At 38.8% G+C, this 25,758-nt stretch overlaps 1 protein-coding gene across 16 annotated transcripts in view; it reads right to left on the reverse strand.

The window, feature by feature from the left end:
- The window catches only part of DOCK9 (dedicator of cytokinesis 9), a 117,173-nt gene that overhangs the window by 88,865 nt on the left and 2,550 nt on the right, over positions 1 to 25,758 (reverse strand). For 7 of the 16 annotated variants that reach the window (XM_048295842.1, XM_048295849.1, XM_048295847.1 and 4 more), the window contains exon 1: positions 8,587 to 9,204. The exons of 4 other annotated variants lie outside the window; for them this stretch is intronic. In XM_048295842.1, coding sequence (XP_048151799.1) covers positions 8,587 to 8,748 — 162 coding nt within the window. In that variant the 5' untranslated portion in view covers positions 8,749 to 9,204. Of the gene's footprint in view, positions 1 to 8,586; positions 9,206 to 25,758 lie in introns of those variants that run through there. 5 more of the 16 variants (XM_048295857.1, XM_048295854.1, XM_048295851.1 and 2 more) reach the window with 2 other exon arrangements.

Genomic DNA, 25,758 nt, shown 5'->3' on the forward strand with positions numbered 1-25,758 from the left:
CCTCTGTAAGCTTTTCTAGGGAAAGAACTGTCCTTAACCTGGAGCAGCTGGTGGGGGGGGGAGCAAGAGTAGAGGAATAATATTACTGTAGGTATGCATGTCCTGTATATTGGAAAACAGAAGGATTTGATATTATTTACTAAAACCCTACACCTGTTCTCTACTCCTTTGTGGCTTTAAATTTCCTGGCAACTCACAGAATCTCTCAAAAAGTAATTAAAAAATGAGAAGCATGGATAACTGGAGGGGGTTGATGCTTTGTTTTGTTAGAGCTTTGGGCGTTGGGATTTTTGGTTGGTTAGTTTTTGGTTCGGGCTGGATTTTTAAGGCAGTAGGTCATCTGAAAATACAGACCCACCTTAGCGGAATGACAAGGACATTAAAAGCCAGTACTTCTTGCTCTCATCTGTATTAGTACAAGATATTCCAGCACTGCCCTCCCACACTTGGCAGCCTGCCTTGCAGCTGTATTCAAGGTTAACATTTCACAAGTCAGTGGAAGATTCAGTGTTGCAGCTATACATATCTTAATGCTGCCAAGTTTCATAAGTGACCAACAGATACGTGCTTCCCTGGAAGAACATATTCACAAGTTCAAGTGAAAGCCTGATAGCAGATGGAATGCAGCATGCAAGTCACCTGGCAATTCCCTGCCATCCACTCTACACTCAGATGAAACAAAAAGTCATACAAAACTCAGTTAGGAAGACTCCTTCTATGGCAAACACTGCAAATGTGTAATTTGCAGTCCCACCAATAAGGAGAACATTCTTGGTTGGAAACAGAGATGAAAAAAGAAAATGCATAAGACACAGATATGAGTGTGCTACATACTATGCAACTTTTCATGTTCACTTTCTTTGGTAAAGCAAGAAAGAAGCCTATTTTGTAACAGGGAGAACAACAACCCCTCTTTGCAGAGGTATCTGTAAATCAGTATAAATGATACATTCTTAAATTTTGCATTGCAGGTAAAATTACTCTCTAAACATTATTTCTAAGGAGAGAGTTAAGTAGCCTGGATAGGACAGAGATGCTGAAATACTGCACAGAAGAGATCTCGATCATGAGTAGGTTGCATTGATGAAAAAAGGTAACACCAATGTACAGGTCTTGTAGTACCACTCAAGAAGCTGGAATAAAAAACCTTTCTTTTAGTAGCAGTATAAAGTTAAAGGATTCTCCCAGTGAGCGTCTCTATTGGATCCATAGTGATTCTGCACACTGCATTTTTTAAAAGCTTTATTTCACAGAATAAAAATTTGGCTAAAGTTGTTAACACAAACATGGCATATCTCATTATTTCTCAAGTACACAGATTATCTGACACACAAGATACAGTACCTTAGTTTGGACACTCTTACATTGTGACAAATAAAAACCAAAACAAGTGTAAAATCACAGCAGAGCTAAACAAAATGCAGATTAAATTTTGTCCATGTCACATATTTGCATAGTACTATATATGAGGTATCAACTTGTGATGCAATAAATTTCATACTATTGATGCCCTAGGTTTTAACTTTCATATTTTTCAAATCCTGTACTGCCTAGTGTGTAACTCTGAAGTTTCTTGTAGCTTGTTCACTTCTGCTCTCTCGTGCTAGGTAGACATAACAAAGCCTCTCCGGGCCTGCTCTCCAAGGACACCCAGACCATCCTATGCCCAAAAAGTATAAGCCAAAAGCTTCTAAAAGGGGGGCAAGCTTGGGGAAATTACATCATTAACTGAAGCTTTAATTGGAGAATTTGTGCTGATATGCAAATGAACCAAACCTATAAAAGTATGAAGAACTCATGACCTGTCGTCCATCTTGGGGTCCATCTTGGCAGTAGCCTCTGACTCCCCAGGGTGTACCTTTGAAGGCCTTTCAAATAAATACCTACCTTTATTCCCTTACTCCTGTCTAGTCTCTGTTTTTAGGTTGCCTCTCAAGGCATCACCATCTTAGTAGGCATGTATCTGTTTTCAGGGAAAACCTGACTTCCTTAAGGTCACAGGGGAAAAAAAAAAAGAAAACAAATTGGTAGAATTTAGTATAGGAGACTTCAAGATTAAAACTGCACTTCCAAATTAGCTATGGTTCTGACATATCTCCATATAGACAGGACAGACACAAGGAGACTGACTGTGAGAACAGTATTGGACCAAAGATGGCTTTTTTCTTAACTGGACAGGACCTTATGACTATTAGAAACTAAGAGGATAGAACAGACACACAAAAAGTGAATCAAACCCCCAAGTCTGAAGATCTCTCAAATGGAAGTGGTTCTGTGCCAACCAAGCCTGAGGGGGAACTCTTCCCACTGTGTAGCACCAATCTTACATGACTTTTTCCAGGAACAATTTGCTCCTAGAGGAGAATGTTAATTCACCTCTCTCATTGGACTGAAGTAAGAGTACACTTTTGTTTGCCCCTCAACTGAAATACAAAAGTGTCTTGGACTTCACACTGGAGAGTTTTAAGAAACAAGAACACTGGAAGAGTTAGCAGGTGGCTCCCAGCTTTGGGTCTTCAGCACAAGACCCACCTGTTGAGTGGGTCCAGAGTAGGGTCACAGTGCTGAACCACCTCTCCTCTGACAGGCTTGGAGAATTGGGATTGCTCAGCCTGGAGAAAAGAAGGCCCCGGGGAGACCTTAGAGCAGCTTTCCAGTACCTAAAAGTGGCCGATGATAGAGCTGGAGAGGGACTTTTTACAAGAGCCTGTAGTGATAGGACAAAGGAGAATGCGCTTTATATTGAAGGAGGGTTGGTTTAGATGAGATATTAGGAAGAAATTCACTAATGTGAGGGTGGTGGTGAGGCACTGGCACAGGTTGCCCAGACAAGTTGTGGATGCTCCACTCCTGGAGGTGTTCAAGGCTGGGTTGGATGGGCCTCTGAATAACCTGGCCTAGTGGAAGGTGTCCCTGCCCAGGGCAGGGGGGTTGGAACTAGATGATCTTTAAGGCCCCTTCCAACCGAAACAATTCCGTAAGTCTATGATTTACTTTAATTGCATTTAATTTCATGAAGAATAGGGTACCTGCATCTGTAGATGACTCAAATGAGCACTTCAGGCTATTTCTAAAGGAAGTGGATAAAAGTACTGAGAAAGAGGAGCAGAGAAGTCAACTCCTTTGCATGTGCTCATTAAGTCTAGACTCCAGTCTTAAATGCCCTACCCATGCAGCTTCTCCACCACAGAAGTCTTCTCACTCCTTAAGACCATACAAAATTTTATGGAGGGGAGGGTTCAGGAGTTTTTTTAATGGCATTTAAGTTTTTTGGGTGGTTTGGGGTTTTTTTGTTTGGTTTTTTTTGTTTGGGTTTGTAGGTTTTTTTTGTTGTTTGATAGGGTTGTGTTGTTCTTTGGGGTTTTTTTAGCTCCAGACATTTTGATTTCTTTCAGCACAAGATATCCTGCTCCCCCAAGATTCCCTGCTGCTACATTCGAAGGGAACATGTTTCCCACCTGGCTGTAAACTGGTTCCATACTTTTGGGTTGGATATCTTTCTGTGCCAGTCCAACCTATACTGTCATAGATGAACAATGGTTTATGCATGTACACTTGAGCAACTATCCTGATTTTATCCCCAGGCCTAAAGACATTTTTCCTGAAGATAAAATGCTTAATCTTATCTTCTGCATGCCAGTGCACTCAGTGCCTGAGAGCCTGGTTCTCATAGTCCTCTCATGCATCTTTCAAAGACGTGTACTTGATGTAGGTACTACGCACTTGGTGAATATGTGCTGCAATTTCCCCTGCTGAGAGGGCAGAGGGATATAAGGAGATGGACATTCGAGTATTCTTCCCATAGGAATCTAATCAAAACAAAAGAAGTCTACAGAAACCGTCGGGAGATTCAGCCAAAACTACAAGTCAGCACATCAGACGCCAGGTTTTTATTCAGCCAGAGCAGTAAGATGAAAGGAGTTAAAAGAAGTGCTCTAATTCAAGTGACCCATGAAAAAAACCCCATGCAACAGTTAGATGCTGTACTTATACATATCTGTTTTTTCCTTATTAAGAGGCCTAATGAAGCCTAATGCTCCCGTTGCTGATGAATAAAAGCCACTCATAATACAGGTACAAGTTGAAGCAAGTTATGAGAGTGTAACAACAGACTAACCCATACAAATTGTCAGCACACCATTACAGAATTGCTGCACAAGCTGTTTAAGCATATTAAAATAAAACAACTTCCACTTACTCAGCACAATTTCTTCCTTAGAACTCTCTCCTTTATATATTTCTACTTTATTTCTACTAGACTTTCTACCTCATACAAACAAGTTGATATTAATTTGCAAATTCAGACAGCAAGAACACATCTAAGCTATTTAAGGCTTTAAGGTTTATTTAAAACACAACACATGTTAAATTAAGGAGACTCTTTTAAAAAAAATTATACATATGTAGTTTACTTTGAAATCAAAATATCTGCAACTTGAATGTCTTCTATGGAGTTATTTCCAGAATGATGTAGCTCACTGCTGTCATTAGTCAATCTTCCCACATGCCCAGACTTTGGTATATCTTAAAGATGTCACAGTTTATTAATAAACCAAATGACTCATGAGCAGCATAGGAAAAGCAGTCACCAAAAAACTCAGGAACACCTAGTGATGACACTGCTATCAAGTCAACTGGTGACACAGACTAAGAAACTACAGCTACTAAAATGTAGCAGGCTCTGTTTCCAGCCAATACCTAAATCTACCCTATTAAAAGCTGCACATGTACTATTTCAAAATGCCCCGCATTCCTCCTCTGAAATTGTGTAAGCACAGTTTAAGTATCAGATATTTTCCATATCAGACACAATAAATGTAAAGACTACTTAAAATTATTAGGCCCCATCTTGCACAAGCTACAGCTATCATACTACCTTAGGTAGGTTTACCAAACTACAAGGCTCTAAAGCTTAACGAGAGAAACGGCAGCGCCGAATAGGCCATTAGAAGCAAACTGAGCAGAAAGCATTTCAAGCATGGAAAAAAAAGGAGTTGTTTTCTGCAATTTTCAGACAAATATATAATAAAAAAGTTAATGTCCTTCAGCCCAGTCTGTCTCCCTTCAGAATTTTCTAATTCTTCCATAGGTGCTGGTGGCACACTCAGCCCAGCTTCCTTCATCACTGAATACTTCAAGTGGCTTGTTAGCAAACCTCAAACTTTTTAAATGTTGCTAGTTCTATTATCACCACATCATTCGCCCTTGCTCATTTTCCACCTTTGTCAACCACCCAAAACAGTTGTTTAGGATCTAACTTGTACATTAACATTTGACTCTGAGATAATGATTGCTTATACAGTGATAACAAAAAAAAAAAAAAAAAAAAAAAAAAAAAAAGGAATTTGAATAGAAAAAGAAATAACATGTAATATCATTCTGAAAATAAATCTTAAAAAAAACACAGGAAAATTAAGACAAACTAAGTAAAGTAGATAAGCATACAAGCTAGTATTCTGAAACTACATCCTTCAACTTACTACAAAATTAAGCACATTAAAATGTTTTCTCAACATTTGCCAAAAATAAATATGCCCAAGATGGGCATTTGGGGGAAATATAATTTCATTATTTTTGATGCAACTTTTAACAGCATCTCAAACTAAATTTATAATCTTTTATTAAAATGAAGATGCTTATCCATGTGGACCTAAGACCCTACGAGATCCTGTGTTCTAGCAATACAAAGTTATAGGTTAGAAATGTTCCTGAAGCTAAGATACAGCATTTTCATTGCAAGTTTGAATGACATGAAATGGACAAAAATAAACTGTACTCCTGAGAAGACATTCATATAGGGGCTTTATCTTTCCTTTAAGCAATCAGAAGAGCAGGCCCTCTTAAGATAAAACTGTAATTAGATTTAACTAGACTTTAGATTTAACCTCCTGACATCTGGGTTAAAGGGTAAATAAGAAGAACATGCTAAATCAACTGCCTCTGCCTCCTTACTTTCTTCTCAGAAGAGGTGATTTTTCCTTAAAGGGAGCTACTTCCTGAGAGTTTCCTATTCACAGGTTTTCAACACTGATTTTACAAGAGGATCAATGTACTGGTAAATTAAAGAACTCCCTGAAATTCACCAATGTTTTGACAATAGCTCTGCATCAGGAGATATTTGATCCAAAGTGGCTAAATAGACCTGATAGCAGGTACAGACAAATAGGCTAAGCTAAGACATTGCAGCTCAGATACATGTTACAACACAGACAAAGAGGTGAAACCACACACCCACTTGCATCTGTTGCAACAGTCACCAAAATAAAAAACAACACAAGCAAGTGATACCGCTTTTAGTGTCACTCTTTCGGTCTTGGCCATGCAGGTTCTCTTCAGAGATGAGATACCTGGAGCCTTCACCTCAGTGTACAGCTTCTCTAGTGAGGAGCGACATAATTTCGCCCCCTGAAAGCCACCACTTTGGAAGGGAAAGAGCTAGATAAGCTAGCTTTAATAGCAAAGAGTACAGACATCATATAATTTAAGAGATATAAGTTTTATATACTTCTACGAGTTCCATAAAATCACTTGTCACTGTTGCCAGGATTGCGGTATCTTTCTTTCCCCTTCTTCCCATCCTTCAGAGAACCCCATTTTCCACTCTTCAGGGGTGTCGGTAGCAACTGCTCCCCAGCCTCAGACAACACCTAAGAAAGCAATAGCCAGTGCCAGCTCTGATTATCAAGAGCATGACCTTTAAACAAAGCCTGTTTTTTTCTTGTAAAACTCTGACTTTTATTCTTATGGATTTCACTGGTCCAGTACAATGAACAGGAAGTCATGCTGACCCCTTGATTCCACATATTCCTCCATACTAACCTTCAGGTATTTTTCCCAGGAAAATATCTTATCTTGATCCACTACTTCCAGTTAAACCAAGTTAACAAAGCCATACAGACAAATTTTAAAAAATAGTATCATTACTTAAAAGCATCTAGACATCTTGGAGTTGAAAAAAATCCAACCCCCTAAGAGACAGATGTGGAACTTCAGTTGCAAATGGCAGGTGAAGCATATTTTGAGCTTAATCTTGCCGGTTTGTACCAATTCTGTAGGACTAAATTAAAGAAAAATTATTACTGGAACAGTACCATGTGAAACAAAGTAGAAAAATATACAAAAAATGTCACTGTGTTCTCCAAGTTACATTAATTCATATTACATTTAAAAAAAAAGGAAGTATTTCTTCATTCACTCGCCTAACTATACGTAGAAGTCCAGGCCAGTAAGGGTGTTAGGTCTTAAATTCAATGGGTTACAAAAGTTACTTAAAGTGTTCATTACACAGAATTTAACAAATTTCTAGCAATCTTCTGTATGAGGCTAACTTAAAAATTGCTAACAGTGTAAAAAGTCCCCTAATACCCAGAGGAAGCCATTTTATTTTTAATATCAAACCATATTAAGCAAATGCAATACTATCATGAAGGGTAATATACATACTACAAGTTATTTTAAGCATGAAGACAGCTCAGATTATTCTGTGTTCTTTCCTCGAAGCTTGTGTGTGTATCCATGTATAGAAATACACATATATCCGTGCACACATATACACGTGTATATACATAGATACACACATATGTGCAACCACACACCTTTTTTCCCCTTATATTTCAGTTCAGCAAAAAAGGGGCCTGAGCAGCACAAAGGCAACAAAGCTTTGTGAAATTTCTAGAGAGTTTCCATAGCTGCAATTGCACAGCATGGGTAGCCAGCAAGATACAAGCTTGTCAAAATCTGTCCAGCTATTTCAGTGTACCACACCCCTCTTATCCCAACTACCAAGCCAGTGACAAAGCAATTAGCAAGTAAACTCAAATTGTTTTAAATTAATATGTAAATCCTTAACTAGTCCAATTGTGAAGCAAGCTGTGCACATTAGTTAGCTCCTCCAATTCCACCCCCTCAAGCCTAAATGTAATACACCTGACGCACAAACACGTCATTAACCTGGGGGGTAACAAAGACCACAGTCTCACTTTAAAGCCTGGCTTCTTTACATCAGGAAACACCTAAAAAGCCTTTGAGAGCAAAGCAGGTTCAGGAAACAGTTATTGCTCCCCTGAACCATTTTTTTTTCTTCTAGAATGCTCCTGTATCCCTTTCAGTAAGTTAAACAGAAATAGAACAGTTAAACAGTTTCAGAGGAAAAAAACCACACTCAAATCCACAAGAAAAAAAAAACCTTAAATGCTGGCTTACTGTTTCCTCAACAATGCCTTCCTTAGTTTTTTCAAATAACATAATCATCAGTTGCTCCTCAGCCAAAGTGCCAAATACATTCCAAGAGTATGTTTAGAAAGATCTAACAGCAGACAATCTTCTAAAACAATTACAGAGTGGAAACTCTTCAGAGCTATCAATACAAATCTAAATGATAAAAGGAATATGAATCTTAAGCTTTAACACTACAGCTGCATGCACACATACATAACATGCCACATACATGCACTAACATCCTACAATATCAGGACAAGATATATATCCATGCCTGTACATAGCAGATGTTAAATAAACATGCTATTCTGTTTTTAGTTTAGCTTTCAATTAGCAGATAAAATTATTAATGAAACAAGTTTTATTTACCAGGAATGAATGAATCAATATTTCTGAATCTTCATCTGGCAAGCTGAATGCTGTGTATTCAAGGGCATTGTTTTCCCCTTGCTGTTTGCATATATAACCACAGTTTCTCTCAAAAACTGTACGAATGCCTTTAAACAAAATCACACTTGTCGTGCAACCCATTCCCAATCTGTTGAATTTTGCATTTCTAGCAGCCCTGATCGCATTTGCAGAATGTCTTCTTCCGTTGCTCGACTCGAGTAATTTTCCTGTGCTTTGCAGAAATATTTCTTTGTACAATCCTCATTATGTCCCACATTTAGTATGTTCCTTGACTAGAAACCATCAGCTACTGAAATGTAATCCTATTTGCTTAAGCCAAACACTGCCAAAAATCCAGCCGCTGAAGACAAAAAATCAGAGGGCGATGAAAAGCAAAGGATACCTCAGCTGTAGAAGATAGGAGGCTTTCAGCATGTGCTGTACTCCACCACAGAGATGAAAAGATATTCCAAGGGGTTATGGAAAGAGCTCCTATATTCAGAGATCCTTAGAACATAATCAAAGATGAAAGGAAACTGCAAAGATACTGCTGCAGTTTCTGCTGCCAGCCACAAAGAATCCTCTGCTGCTGCAAGAAAGCAGTCTCCCAGAATGCTTAGCACAGAGTTCGTACTGGCAAACACTTCTTTACTTGACCTATATGTGCTTTTTAATGTCTGAAACAAAAAGCTTCAATATAAAAACCTGAAAATATGAGGGGGAAGTTCTTAAATCACTGCTGCTATGGAAAGAAAACAGCATGCTACATACACTTTCTTCAATCAAATCTGTATGTCAGAGCATGCTATTATCAGTTCAAGCAAACCACAAGGGAGCTGAAGACTGTCTTCACTTTTCCCTTTCTTTCTTGCATACAAAGTGATCCATCGATTCCCACCAAAACTGAATTTATTAGTCCTTGATTGCAAATAGTCAATAGCCATAAAGGAAAAGGAAAAAAAAAAAGGAAAAAAAAAAGAAAAAAAAAATACTATCTAGTTCAGACCAACATCCACCTCTACACCAAAAATATAGAATGAAATTTAAAATACATGCATTTCTCAGTTTTATGGTGACTCACACCTGTACTGACTGAATTTATTGCTACAGGACTCTACTTCACATACTGCACTGGTATCTGTCGTACAAGTACATAAATATCTTTAACAGACACTGAGAAGAGATGTTAAATTTTTAGCACTACTCTTAAAGGCAAGCAATTTTCAAGAAATTACTGTCCCAATCCACACCACAAGAGTACCATATCACCCCGTCAGAGATTGCTGGTAACTCTTATATTCCTGCTAAACTGAAAGTATTGAGATGTATTTACTTATTTACTTACAAAATTGTAGAACTGGATGAAAAAGTAATCTTACAAAATCAAAACTGTTGCAGTGGAGTTAAAACAAGCTAAATTAAAAGCATGGAAGGGAGGGAATAAACAGATTCAAGATGTCAGCTACAGATTTGCCCCCATGCAAATTTTCTTCTCAAGGAAATATTTGCAAGCTATAATGATACATTTACAAGAAATATTTCAGACTTATTAGCATTTTTCCCTAACATCTGCCTAGTTAATATATGTCAATATGCTTCTCATTACATTTCTAACCTAAATACAACATAATAACATGCAGACACATCAATAAAAAAACCCAAAAACCCAGCAATATTTGACAGTGATCCAAGTAGTTCCTGTCAGTCCCATATTCACAAAAGCAGAAGTTAGACCATTTCTCGTATTGTAAGAAATACCAATTGTTTTAAGGCAGTTCTGCTAATAATGAACAGCTTTTTGATGAGGGAGAACAAAGAAGGTCATGGTGAAGAATTTGGCATAAATTCTACTATGAAGGACAGAGATACTTCGTACATAACCATGAACCTTGCAGAGCAACGTCTCCCTACCTATCCTACCCTCTTTGAAAAGAAGAAGTAGGTCAATGAGGGAAATGCAGTGCTCCATTCACTAAGGCTGGATAAAGACATCCTTGCAAACATGCAAGGGAAAACAGTCCTGGGAATTGCCACAGAAGGCACTCCCCAAAAATACATTCAAGTTAACTGTTTCTAGTGCAGAAGCCCCCTTCACTCCCATCTGAAATGTAGGATTACAGAGACCTGACAAAGTTCAGGTGACAAACACAATATCAAAAGTTAAGAGATCATGAAAAGGAAGCACTGTTTAGAGGGGTTTCCATGCAATTTCAAAGATTTCATAATAGCAAATGCCTCTAGCAAAAAAAAGAAGAAGTAGCTTATGCCTTAAGAGAGTATGAGAAAAACACGTCAGTTAACAAGAAGTTATCATGTACTAGACAGTTCTTTCAAATGTCTAGAAAATTACCTTACTTGTAAAATACTAGGTAGGTTGCCGAGAAACAGGAAGACAAAAAAATTTAATTTGGAAAGACAAACGTGACAGAACTATATTCTAAGTCAAGTTGGAAACAACCCTGGGAGGTGTTCTAATTCAAAACCAATTAAGAGAAAATTTAATTCCAACTATATCTTGAATAAATTTAGCATCATGTTTCTACAGTATTTTAGAAACAGCAACTGAAACTGACATGGAGCAACACAATGGTAACACAAATGACATGAAAAACATCCTCATTACAGTCTACAATTTCCTCATGAGGGGAAGAGGAGAGGCAGACACTGATCTCTTCTCTGTGGTGCCCAGTAACAGGACTCAAGGGAATGGCCTGAAGTTGTGTCAGCGGAGGTTTGGGTTGGATATTGGAAAAAGGTTTTTCACCCCAGAGGGTGCTTGGGCACTGGAACAGGCTCCCCAGGGAAGTGGTCGCAGCACCAGGCCTGAGAGAGTTCAAGAAGCATTTGGGGAATACTCTCAGGCACATGGTGTGATTTTTGGGAATGGTCCTGTGCAGGGCTGGGAGTCAGACTTGATGATCCTTACAGGCCCTGTCCAACTCAGCTTATTCTGTGATTCTGTAGTTCCAAATAGAGCTTGAAAGGGAAATAATTACGGGGACATCAGGGGTGGGAAGAAGCCACAGGGAGGAGGAGAAATCTGAATAGTATACAATGCAGTCTGCCAACAAACAGAAGTTTTATTAATTTTGTGCGAAGTGGAAGTTTCCAGCTTCATTAAGGAGATTCCTCGAATTGCAATGAGCAACCACAGAAGCAGTGACCATCCAGGCAGCAGTGTGACACAATGTGATATTATTCACTTCAGTATCACATCTCAAAGTGAAACAGTGTTGTGATTTAGTAATGGTATTCCCCAATTCCATGTTCCCACTGAAACACTCCAAACCGTGAGCTGCTCATTCACTGCCCCCTTCCCTTCTGCTAAGTGGGTGGCTGGAGAAGAGAACTGGAGGCATAAAGGTAAAGATCACAGGCTGAGATAAGAACAATTTACTGGAAATTACAGCAATTAAATAAGAAAATAGTAACAGCCACGATACTAATAAATAAAAGTGTACAAGAATCACATGATTGCTCAGCACATGCACCCAGTAATACCTGAACCACTGCCACACTACCCCCACTGCAAGAGACCCCTTCCCCTGACCCTGAAAAATGATGTAAGGTGGTATAGAATAACCTCTGGGAACCAGCCACGCCCCCTCCTGGTTAATGCAAATATTAACCTTATCCTGGCCAGAACCAGGACAAACAGGAGGCGGGAAAAATTCTTAAAAAGTCTTAATCCAATGGTAAAAAAACCAAAGCAGAACAAATCAATATATGAACAAACCCACACTGTATACATGAGCAGCAAGCTGTGAATTGCAAACTGCTTTTAGCTGAGCCTGGGTTATGGAAAGGTCTTTTTCCATAAGGCAGAGAGTGAAGAGGAGGGACATAAGGCTATAAGGAGAAGACAACACTAATGCCTGTCTTTTCTATGAAAAAGGGCCTGCACCAGAAAGTATGCAGACTTACAAGCTATTTGCATCAGCCAAACCACCCATTTATATGGGGAGCAACAAGCTCCTCCCTGCTATATACTATATTCAATCTGTACTGACTGCACCATTAGGACAAAAAAATTAATTAGCTGTGTTAGCTCCAGATTGTTCAGAATCATGTATTTTTGAGACATGGTCTTTTGGAAAAGTAATAAAGAAGCTCTAGTTTCCTTCCAAAAACCAAAATTGCTTTAAGGGTCTAACCACTCCTCTGATTACAGTAAATTACTAATAACCACTTCGCACTTGGGAACCGGAGGATTTCAAATCAACATGTTAAGCAGCCCTTTGACAACCAAATGAGTTCCAAGAAGCATAATGACCAGGTACAAATTAAATGTGTGTTAGCAATCAGACAGTTCTAAACAATGTTTACAAGTTTCCATTTGAAAATGTTTAACATATATGAAGGTTAGGGAATCAACCTGGGTTGATATAAAATCTTCAGCTCATCCTGTAAAATTCTCACTATCAAAATGAGACCTTAGAGGCTCTTAGACAGAAAATGAACAGTTAAGATGATAGAGATCAAACTAGGGAGACCTTCCAGTTGAATGTGTTACTACAAAACACACTTCTGTCTTCAGAACAGCCACTGCTAAAGAAAACACTTCATAGAGATACAGGCCCATATCTGCAAGAGAACATACTTTAGGCAGAATTCAAGCACCCAAGTCCACATAAAATATCCTTAAGAGCCACAAAAAATATCCTTAATCTCTTGAGATATTAGAAGTAGGTACTTACATTTTTACCTACAAAGTTGTCCATGACATTTAAAATGCCCAAACTGATGCCATCTTGACACGACTGAACATCTGGCTCCTTAGAGATCTTACCCCATCCTGACTGAATTCCGCTTTCCACAAAACATGACAGTGTTTGTAGGTGGAGCACTACCTCTCATCTGGCAGTTGCCTGTATATTGGCTCAGAACACTAGAGATGGGTCCCTAAAGCCCCCTCAGTCCAGAGATTAACATCACTTGGTATTCTTTGTAGTGCCTTAACAATCCAGTGACAGTATTTCAAAGGCAACATACTTGCTTCTGCCTGAAAAAGCTGTGCTGCAGGAAGGAACTGAAGATCCAATAGCCCTGCAAGAGTAAAAAGAAGTGTATGTAAAAGAGTTCATACTTAATAGGAGTGTTCATAGAGGACCAGAAAGTTCAGGTTCTGGTTCCTGTTGCAAAAACTGTTTCTGCAATGATTGCACACGCAGATTTCATAGAAGAGTTCTACCAGGTAATTCTCTTCAAGAACTAATGTTTCTTCAGAAAGAAGAAACTATGCTGAAAGTTTCTTTGTGGCCACAACAGTGAGTTTTATTTTGTCTTAAAATTCTTAAGCACTTGACTTGTCAAAACTAGTGCAGAGCATGTGTTTGAATATGGATTCTTGTTAGGAACCCTCATGTTTGCTCTCCAAAATGGTGAGGAGGATATGGAAAACTACAAGCTGGTCAGATTCACTCCAATCTCCAGGAAAATTATGATGCAAACCCTCCTGGAAGCAATTTCCTGACATACAAAGAACGAGAGATATATATCAGTTCCAAGTAGATCATATGGATTCACCAGGGAAGAATTATGCCTGACCAGCCTGTTTGTCTTCTGTGATGGGATGGTTGGCTCTGTGGACTAGGAGATAGCAATGGACACTGAATACTGTTGGTAAAAGAATGCTTCTGACACAGTCTCCCACAGCATCCTTGTACCCCAATTAGCTAGATGTGGTCTGCATGAGTGGATAAGGATGACATCCTGTTGAACAGCGAGTTGAACATGCTGAGCAGGCTTCTCAGTGCAAGAAAGATAGTGACATATTGGACTGAGTCTAATGGAGGGCCATCATGGTGTTTCATGTTGAGAAAAATATAAGAGATCTTGCATAGTTCAGCCCTAAGTGAAGGCTAAAAGGAAATCTTATTGCTGTTGCAATACCTAATGGGAAGCTAGAGAGAAGAGTCAGACTGTTCTTGAAGTACAGTCATAGAACAGGAGGAAATGGACACAGAATACTCCATTTGCATAACAGGTTTATTTACCTTTTTTTTAACCATGAAGGTTGACAGCTGCTGGGGTTAAAGTATCTCCATCCTTGTGGATATTAAAACCAGATTGTCACAGTCTCTGAGAACCTGCTCTAACCAGATCTGTTTTGAGAACCTGGATTGCACTAGGTGACTTCCAGAGATTTGCATTTCAGCCAGTGTACTTCCATGATTCTGTGGTGGTACAGTGGATAGCCAGTGAAACAGCGAAAGATAAAAGCTCCAAGAGAATTCCGTCCTTCAGAAGAAAGCCAGTATAGTACCCCAGGAGGTAGTCTTGAGAACAACATGGTTAAATTCCCATGTAATTTTGACTGAGCATCTGGACACTCAACTAGACCCTAGGAAGAGATTTGCATCCAACAGAAACAAAAAACTACCATTAAATTAGAAATAATGAGTATAGCACCAGTCTGAAGACCAGAGACAGTTTATCATTCATACAAGATGCCACTAATGTCAAAGACCACATCAAAAGTTAAAGGTAATGCTTATGAAAACTGGAGCAAGATTTAGTCTGTCCTACCTAGACAAGGTATTTTTTGTGTCTATTATGCCTTTTATATATTTAGAGAAGTGAGGAGGCATAAATGAAGCAACCTAAGAAACACTATTTCAAACCTGACATGGACGTATGTACACATGTGACGTGTTATGTACGCGCTGATGGAGAGGCGCACACAGATTTAAAGCCCTTCTACTTGCAAAATGCTAAATGTCTTAGCTAATAGTTTTAGGTTTCATATTTGAGAGCTGCAGAAAGCTCAGTCTCTCACAGATCCATTCTTACATGAGTAACAATACACTTTGATCCACAGATGAGCACAGATGTATCTGTCAGTTCTGTGCCTTAAGTTCAAACTTAAATATACCTTGAGGGTAGACATACCAAGAACAGCCCAAAGAACTTTGGGAAGTTGTCCAAGCCACTCTAAACTGAATAAATGAGCATTTATTGCTAAGCATGAGACACAGAACACCTACCCCTCTTAACACTGCATGCCATAACATAGGATTTCTGATATTGAAATATGCTCACTGGACTCCATCTAGTGGTCACGTAACCTTCAGCTTTCTGAAGTTGAAGTGATTATTCTGGGTCTTAAGTAACTGATATGATAACCATAACAGAAAATTATTATTACCATTAGAGAGCTACAAACCAAGATGGTAATTATAGGATATTATTTCAGAAACACTGATGAAACCATGCTGGAATAAATAATGGTCAACAATACAAGAGACTAGGAAAAAAAATTAAAATCCAGTATTTTAGCAAGCTTACTGTATTCAGGTAAGAGCAGCAGAAACTTCAGGCTCAGACATCCTTTTTTTACTTTTAATTCATCTAAGAAGGTCATTCAGGTTCAGGTCTATCTCCTTTCTTTTGTTCCGAGCTCTGCCAGGAACAAGTTCCAACTTCCCCTGCAGGAGATGATTTGCTGCCAAAATATTATGCTGGATCTATTGTCCCTTGAACTTTATCAGCAAGACTGTATACAGCAGAATTATTTGATTTTTCTTTCCTATTAGGAACTTCATATTTAATGTGAGGAAAAACAGGATCATGTTGTATGCTCTGGCTGGGAAGAAATTAATGTAACGACCGTATTAAGCCATATAAAATACCAGGCAAATAACTCCAAAGTGATAACAAGCCTGGCAAGCAAGAATCCCAGGACAATTTCTGAAGGAAACTAGAATAGCATCCTTCAAATAATTATGATGTGTGCCATCTATTCATTAACCTGAATGCTCTTTTTAAACTCACTGACGTTTGAGGACCAACACAGATTTAAAATCCCTTTTGGACTAGCAAACAGTGAGAGTGTGGCCTCCTTGAACGTCCCTTAAAGACAAACATACTATTACAATTTTCATGTAAACCACCTACCGAATCAGACAACATGACATTGCACGTATTAGTGCCAGTGCAAGTGGGTGCAAATATGCCTGGCAGAAAGACGTCCAAAATACTTGACAACATCACTGTACTGGGAAAAATGAGACGTGGGCTAGATGAGATCGCTTGCAATCTTGTTTTCACAGAGCTTCAGTTCTGTATCATTCTACTGCCTGGCCATAGTCTCTTACCAACATGGCTACAAACAAGCCTGGAAAGGCATCAAGTGAAGGGCAAGCAGATTCTCTGTCAGAATCAGCACCCTGGTGAAGAACAGTCCTTCTTCTGAAACCAAGGGATATAAAAACCATTATGAAACATTAAAGAACAAAATTGCACAATGGATGGCAACCCTTCCATCACCTTAAAACTCAAGCCTCTTTTCTGAATATTGATACCTACAGTGCTAGCTAGCATTTTCATTTGACTTTTGATTTCTTGACAAACCTGTTAAAATGAGAACAAGAACTATCTTACTGACATTTACCTCTCCGTGGAAAACACCCAGCTCTTTCTGTGGAGCATCTACTTTCTCATTCAGGTATGTTTCAGCACTCCTTTCACCCTATGAAGGGCAGCTGTGCCTTGGGTAACCAGTAAGGTAGCAAGATCATCTATCTCCATGTCGAACACAAGCATCCAAAGGCAGTGGAGGCTCTGGATTTGCAAGCTGAAACCAAATTTTATGTCTATAAACTCAGCCACATTGAATTCCAGGCTCCTGAAATTAACTACAGTTTGGGTGTTATAACAAGTGAAATGTATTACATCCTGCACTGATGTAACCAGATCTTTAAATGCTTTCTCTACTTCAATTATGCAAGCATTATCTATGCTGATTTAAATTCTCCCACTCTTTGTTGGGAGAATAATTTTATAGTAGTCAAAATATAAGCTCCTGTCTTATCTCTGAACTCAACAAGTAACTCCTCCCCACCCACAGAGTACCTGGAAGTACTGAAAACAGTTCAGTCTATGCCTCAAATTTCCAAACCTAGATCAGTATCTGTCAACATGCCATTTCTTTTTAAGTCAATAGCTACACCTGAGTATCAAAAAGCACCCAGAAGTAGACAGAGCAGCAGCTAAGGATTATTTATTTACACTGATGGATCTATATTACAGGCTTCTCTGAACTCTAGAAGCTATGGATCAGCATTACTCCTTCTCAGGTTTGTTGGGACTACATTTATGTGTTCACCTTTCTTGGTTTTTTTTCATTTTGGGTGGTTTGGCATTGTTTCTCTTGTTTTCTTTGGGTCTGGGGAAAAGTTGTGTTTTAAAGCATATTTAGGTAGCTTAGCTCATTTTATGTGAGGTCACTTGATATTTCCACTGCATGAACAAATGTTTCTTAGCAGAAGAAACTTCAGATGGGACTATTTGATTTTGACTTGTAAGGACTGTAACGCTATTCATTCTTCCCTGAAAATTTCAAACAAGTTTAGAAGAGTGAGAAAATCAGTCTCATTTTGAAAATTAGTTTCATTCTGAAAAGTGACTAATTTTGTAGGTTTGGTGTCCCATATTTTTTATTTTCCAGTATTCTTTCCAAGAATTGTTAGTAGAAGAAACTTTTCATGAGCACTATAAATAGTTAAGAGAAAAAATGCCAGTCTAAACCACGTTTCCTTGATTTGCTAAGAATTATAAGGCTGACACTTTCTTACGGAACTGTCGTTACTAAGAACATTGTACACAAGGTCTGCTTTGCATTTAACCTTTCCACAGAAATACTGTGAATCTGATTTTTCAGGCAATGTGCAGTCTCAGCTGACATATTTCTTCCTCCTCCCAATCTCCAGATTGAAAAATGATCCAGAACTTTCATGGGGCTTTTTTTGGGTATTTATTTTTGTTGTTTTTGGGGTTTTTTGACACAATTGCAGGGGTTTAATTACAAATTTTGTTCTAAAGCTACCTTGGATCTTTTTCATCAGCTACTGAGCTGAAAAAAAATCTAGCTGGTTCTCTAGTGGAATGGGCCTTTCTATTCAGAGAGGGCTCCAATCCAAAACTTGGCCTGGACCCAGAGGTTTAAAACTAGAATTCCAGAAAAAGCCTCCATTAGCATTGACACCAATTAGTACTCCAGTCTGAATCAGCCTACAATCTGCTTGAGGGATGGATGTGCTGGAGGGCCATAAAGATGATTAAGGAATTGGAGCACCCCTCCCATGAGGAAAGTCTCAGAGAGAGGGGACTGTTCAGCCTGGAGAAGGCTCAGGGGAATCCCGTCAATGCATATAAATACCTGCAGGGGAGTGCAGAGAGGGCAGAGCCAGGCTCTGCTCGGGGCTGCCCAGTGGCAGGACTGGAGGCAATGGGCACAACCTGAAACACAGGAGGATCCCTCTGAACATCAGGGAACTGTTTGCCCCTGTGAGGGTGTCCAAGCACTGGCACAGGCTGCCCAGAGGTTGTGGAGTCTCCATCCTTGGAGATACTCAAAAGCTTCCTGGCCATAGCCTTGGCAACTGGCTCTAGGTGACCGTGCCTGAGGCAGAGGGTTGGACCAAATGACCTCCAAAGGTTCCTTCCAGGCTCAGGCAGCCTGGGAATGTGTGACAGAACCATGGCATTCCTTTGCATCCCATCCCTTGGAGAGATCTTTCCTGCTGCCTTTTCTTTTTTTTTTTTTTTTGTTCTGGATATTCACCACTAGGCCCAAGGTAACACTGCCTTACACGGAGCCCTAGTCACAGAATGGAATGGTTAGTTTCACCAGCCTGAGGTGCCAGATCCAAACTTTTTAACAAAGACTTTTGGTTTCTTCTTCCTCATTTTTCCCCTCACTTGGACTGCCAGGAATCTCTGGACATAGCAGGAGAATGCAGAAGACAGTGCCTGGATTCCCCATTCCTTCTCTCATATCTGATTCATTGAGCACAGAGGAGATGACAAACTGTTCTAACAGATGCAGCAATCCATCCTTATGCTAACAAAGAATCCCATCCCTCACTCTTTGCAGTCAGATTAAGACTTTTTATTTTCTTAATGTATCTGCAGCAAAGCTGCTATTTCTCCCAACTGGTCGCAATGGGAGTGTACGTAAAAGACAACCGCAGCAACAGATGTTGGATTTCTCTGACCAAACCTTTGTGGTCCACAAGAGTTTTCTTCATAAAACCCCATTCAGAGCTTCTGATAAACTTTCTGAAGACCTTTAGACAACCTAGTATACTTTTTTCAAAGCAGAGTCCATTCTACCAATGAAATTCTAGCCCTTGCTTAATACAAGAAATCTAGTCCATTATGTTAAAAGGGTTAGATTTTAATGCCTGCTAATTTATTTCATTTTTAGTGCTAGAAGAAATCTCTATTTGAGATAATACATGCTCACTTTCATTCTCACAGAAAGACCTTTACTTACAGTAAAATAAAATTAAAAAACCAAAATCCCATAGCTTTCTCAAGATGCAATACCTACCACTACCTCATAGATTATTAAATTTAAGAGAGCAAAGAAATCAGTGCTTCTAGACTAAGACAGAATGTAAGCCTCCTTTCACAAACCTATCTATCTTCTAAATTAATGTCTTAAATAAGCTATGTGACCAGAATTATTGGAGTATCTTCTCGTCTTTAGATGTAAGTTATTTCAAAAATATTTGAATGAGAAAAGCATTACATAATTCATGGACTACTTGTGCAACTTTACACCTTTTCTGCCTTGCATAATTAATGCTTTCCATGGACACAGACAACCTAAGGAGGGGCAAGGGAAAATGGATTTGTCTTTACTCTTGTAAAAATGATGGAGTACCCAAGTAAAATGAAGTACTTGAGACTGTTCAATTTCAAAATCAAAAATAAACACTAGCTAAGGAATGAAGTTTTACATACATATTATTTTAATACATACTATTTTTTAAAGTCATTGCATTAGTAAATTCTTCAGACACCATTAGAAATTTCAGGTCTAAATAACAGCTTCCTGGACACCAGCAAGGAAGATGTTATTACACCTCTTGTCTCCATAAAGAACCAGTGGCATCAAAACACCTCTAACAATTACAAAAATTCTTAATAAAAGCAATATAGGCAATACATTTCTCAGGAGACCACAATCAAGCTTCTTGCTGTCTTGAAAACTGAACTCCCCTTACTTGCTTCAACAACTTATGAATAACCTCTCATTATTTTTAGAGCAAACCCACATGAATTTGGCAGAATCTCAAAGTTACCTCAAAAATACAAATATCTGGTTAAATTGACAAATTCACAAATTGTTGATCTTGCATACACATTCCTATCTCTGATGGTCATCTACTCTCAGGCACACGCTACTCACAAGTGACCGCTCAGCCCAATGACCACATATGCTTAAAAGTTACTTGAACATTTACACCTATGCAACAGAAAAAACTGTTTACACTAAAGGTCTGGTTTTCAAGATGAGTAGTTACAGACCTTTTTGAAGCATTTGCATTGAAGCACAATGCAGCATAACCAGTGACTTTTAAGTGAGGTATATGGGTGTCATGGTTTGAAGCTGGCTAAGCGCCAGGCCCCCACAAAAAAACCATCTATTTATTTTCCTCTGCTATAGTTGAGCAGAGGAGGGGGAATTGAAAACTTCATTTTCATGAGTTAAGGATTATTGAAAAAAAAAACAAAAACATTTTAAGGCAAAACAGGTTCAAAACTTAAACAGTATAAAGATTTATTATTAACAGAATTAAAAGTAAAAAGGGTAATGAGAACCAAAGCAAACTTTCAGAACACCTTTCTTTCCCAGTCCCTCCCTCTTTCCACCAACCATGCAAGGAAACAAAACATGGGGTTTTGGTCAGTATTTCACTTTTTAAAAATCTTTCTTCAGTATGCTTAAGGAAAAGACTTTCTTCTGCTGTGTCATGGGGTCCTTCCCATGGGAGATAGTTCTCTGTGAACTTTTCTAGTGTGGTTTTAACTTCCACAAGCAACAGTCCCACCCCAACCTGCTGCAACGTGAGTCCCTCCCACAGGCCAAGCAGTCTTTCCACAACTGCCCAGCATGGGTCATTTTAGTTTGTGGGGTTTAGTCTTTTAAGGGTGAGCTGTTCTAGTTTGGAAAGGCTCTCTTCCTCTATCTCTAAAAGCAAGGGTCATCCCTCTCTCTGAGTTCCTCACCATATTACAGCTTTTTCAGTATCCACACGCTCCAGCGTGAGTACTCTTCTTCATGGGCTGTGCATGGGTCTCTGCACCCTCCCATACACGAATACATGAATTATAGGGGAACAGTTTGTTGTATTATAGTCCTCACCATGGCTTGGAGGAGAATCTCAGCTCTGCTGCTTGGAGCACCTCCTGCTTCTCCCTTTTTTTTTACCAACCTCAGTGCCACCATGTTGGTTTTCCTCACGCGTCCTCACTTTTCTTTTTTCTCTGACTTGCAAGAAGTTGCAGTTGAGAGGTTGATCTCGTCCGGGCTCCGCACTGGGGAATTGCTCACCACGTCTCTCGCTGCTGGCCATGTGGTCCTTGCCAGCACCACATGGGCACCTCTGGCCTCAGGAGAGCTCCGGTCGCGCGGTCCCGGCCTTGGGAGGGCTCCTGCCGCATGGTCCCAGGCAGCCCCCACCAGGATGGGCCCCGGCAGCCGCATCACCACCCCTTGGGAGAAGAAAGAGAGCTTCCCACAATTTTTCCTTTCTTAAATATGTCATCACAGAGGCATTACCAAGTTGTCTAATCGGGCGGGTAATCTCCCCATCATCAGAGCCTTCAGCAATTGGCTCTGTGCCAGACATAGAAATTTCGAGCAGCTTTTCTCCCGCCCCCACCAAAAACCAGGCTATGTTAAACCAACACAATGGGTTTAAGTTTGTTGCACAAGATGTTTAAAAGTAATAATCACAGAGTTGTGAAATTCCCAAGTTTAAATGTAGATGTATGAGTTCTACTTCCATTGAGATAGAAACGTCCTGATTGAGGACTAAGGGAAATGAGTAGGAGGAAGAGAGGAAGGATAAGGCACGCTGTGATAGCCCATCTTGCTTAAGGTGGAAAACCCAAACCAGCATCATGTACATCTGACATTTGCTGTATTAGAAACAACTACTTATAAAGCACTTGCTCTTCTATCTTAAACATAATTATCCTAATCTAGCAGGAAAGAAAAAATTCTGGAAAATAACAAAGAAATAAATTGCAGCTTACAAGAATGATCTAATGCTGTTGAAAGTTTAAACATCTACCTGTTCACACAGAAACTCAGCTGTCCTGTATTTTGTCTCTCAAATTGCCTTCCTGAGCAAGAATTTTAAAATTCAAACAAGTTTAATGGTATTTCTTAATAGAAAGTTTAGTACTGTAGTCCAGTCTCTGAATCTTTACAACCACAGAAATGTCTATCATACCAATAAGTCTTCTTTGCAGTATCAGACTTTCCAGAAATAAGTTTTCTAAGTGCTATCTTGTATCCAATCAAAAAGGTTTATATATACACTCTGCAAAAATAAAATTAGCACCTTTATTAAAAAGACCTTATTCTCTGTGAATTTTTATTTCCTTTACAAAAGGTAAGCAAACTGAAATAACTTCTTAGGGTTGAGTACCAGGCTTTTTCTCCCAAGTAAAGAAAGTTCAACAGTTCAGAGAGACTGAATTAGCATTACCGTTTTTAGTGTGTTCCTACAAGATGAAATATGTCATGGCAATGTTCATTGCCAGCAACAATTTTTCCTTTAAAATCTTGAGTATCAGTTCTCATCTCCCTGTCTTCACTCATCCCTTCATAACAATTTGCTTCTTCCAAATTCCTTATGTATACAATTTCACATTCCATTTACAGAAAGCTCAAGTTTTATCCATGTTTCCAGCTTTTCTGTACCCATCAGCTCTATAAGACTCCAGTCCTCCCTCATCTCTTTAGCATTACATACCACTTTTGAAATCCTACTTTCCTAAAGGAAGCCATCAACTCTCTCTTTTCAAGACACACAATACAACTGAAGTCTGGCAGTTAATGAGGATCCAAATACTCAGTTCATCATATACTGAGAAGCTGCTTTGGAGAGAAGCACACAAGCCCTCTTGATAAAATGATAAAGGAATCAGAAAGGAAAATGCCAACCCAAAATAAGTACTACCTAATCCTCCCACAATTTCTGGAGAAACACATGGCAGTAATACAGCATAGAATGCACCTCTCCATCTTTTCTTACAAAGTTGAGAGGTCAGGATTGGAAAGACAGAGTTGACGTAAGTTTTCTTGTAAAGAAAACAAAGAGCACCAGTGAATTTGAGATCAAAGAGGAGTAGGAGATCCAGGCATGGCCTTTTTGATATACTGATTTTCTTCCATGTCTGAAAAGCTGAATTTCTGGAAGAGTTTTAGAACTCAAGAGCTCCACCAGGTATCTGAACTTAATGGATAAAGCCCAAGACTGTCTTAAGATACAGTTCTAGACTTCAAATAATCAAAATCTATTTTACATATCCGTATCAAAAAGAAGAACTGTATAGAGCAATTTGGGAATCACTCAGATTTCATCCTATTTTCCCATATCACAAGTTTCTTCTGTACAATATTAATTTCGACATGAGAGAAACAACTTTTGCTGAATTATTTGGCATATTTAAACATTTTCATTATCTGAGTATTTGATAAAGGCATTTTATTGACAGCCAGGCAAAAGCAGATCAAATTTCATATGCCAAACATTATCTTAATTGCTTATTATCCTTAAATGTCAGCTCTAATATAGGTATATTATTACTATAAATAACCCTAATATAGAGTAATTTTGTCACTGAGATAAGTTATCATTAACATACCATTGAACAAGACACTGATCTGTATGCAACGTGCTTTGAGTAACTCATCATCATCATTTAAAGACATCACTTCCAATTATGCATAATACTAAAACTGCATTGAAAACTGCTCTTGGCAAGATTGCTGGTTTAAGAGACACACTTGTCATCCCCATAATCTTCCCTCTCAGACATAAATGCATTTGGGTGGCCAGAGGCATCAAATTAAGTCACATGACAAGTCTGAAGTAAAAACAACATCAACAATGCACAAGAGGATATTCAGCAAGGATGCTACTGTCAAGCAGAAAATAGTAAAAACTGAATCCAAATAATCAAGAAATACATTACGTGCCTTACAACACAGTGAAAAGCTGATTGCCAAATAACAAGATTTCATTTCAGCAAACCAAATTGTACTTGTTGGTTCAGCAAACTACATCTAACAGAGAGAATGTATGAGATGTCAAATGCTGACGAGAGAGCTTGCTTCATTCTGTGATGAAAACTAGCTTGGCAAACCACATCTGCTTCATGTTTTTTTACTACACAGTCAAGTTATTTATTCTGTCAGCTGGCTGAAAGTCTCTGACTTTTAGATCCAATGAAGAGCAAACTGAAAGTTTAAGATATACCACACTATCCTACTGCCATGCTGTTTTCAGTTCTCTTTCATCAATAAAATCTCAAGGACATTAATAAAATGGAAAAAAAAAAGGCATATTTTAGTAATGTGATCTAATAAACCTCATTTAAAGATGGGCAAAGCTTTTTTTTCCCTTTTTAACCTAGCCATACATTGTTGATTGTAAAAATGGATGGAACTGTTAAACAGTAGCCACAACAGCAACTTATAGAATCTACTCAAACTCAGAGATATTCGTAGTTCACATTTATCTGCTACTGCAAATAATGACTGGATGATCTGCATCACTGCACAGTACATTCTGCTGCAGAGATGTAGAGACCAAAGCAATAGCTGCTTGTAAAGATCTGGACAGACCACCCACCATGAACTACTAATTTGAATTTATTCTTTCCTACCTCTAGATTCCACACAGCAAGACTAGTCAATGGCAAACACCTTCAGTAGTTTTTCAGTACTGGAAGATCTCAGCACTTGCTCATGAGCAAGTGATGACAGTAAGATCCCTTTAGTTACCAATGCTGAACTATGTTTTAAGCAAGACATTTTGTTGACAACCCAGTTGAAAAAATCCTGGGAAAGTGCTATATCAGAGAGGTTTGAGAGGCAGCTTTGGAAGGAAAGTGGGTCTCCTTTACTTTAAGGCCCCAGATTTGCACAGAGTATTCCACAACTACTATAATACTGGTAAGACTCCTGTTTTCACCAGGTCAGCCTAAGAGATTTTTCACATAACAAAGCCCAGAAACTCCAACAGCTAAGAAACAGGTCAACCTGTCAAACTTACAGATGCAAATATTTTTAAAAAGTCTTTTATAGCAAAGAACAATACTATCTCATCTAAATTCCTCCTT

This window comes from Corvus hawaiiensis, chromosome 2 (assembly GCF_020740725.1).
Source record: "Corvus hawaiiensis isolate bCorHaw1 chromosome 2, bCorHaw1.pri.cur, whole genome shotgun sequence".
In the NCBI taxonomy this organism is placed as follows: domain Eukaryota; kingdom Metazoa; phylum Chordata; class Aves; order Passeriformes; family Corvidae; genus Corvus; species Corvus hawaiiensis.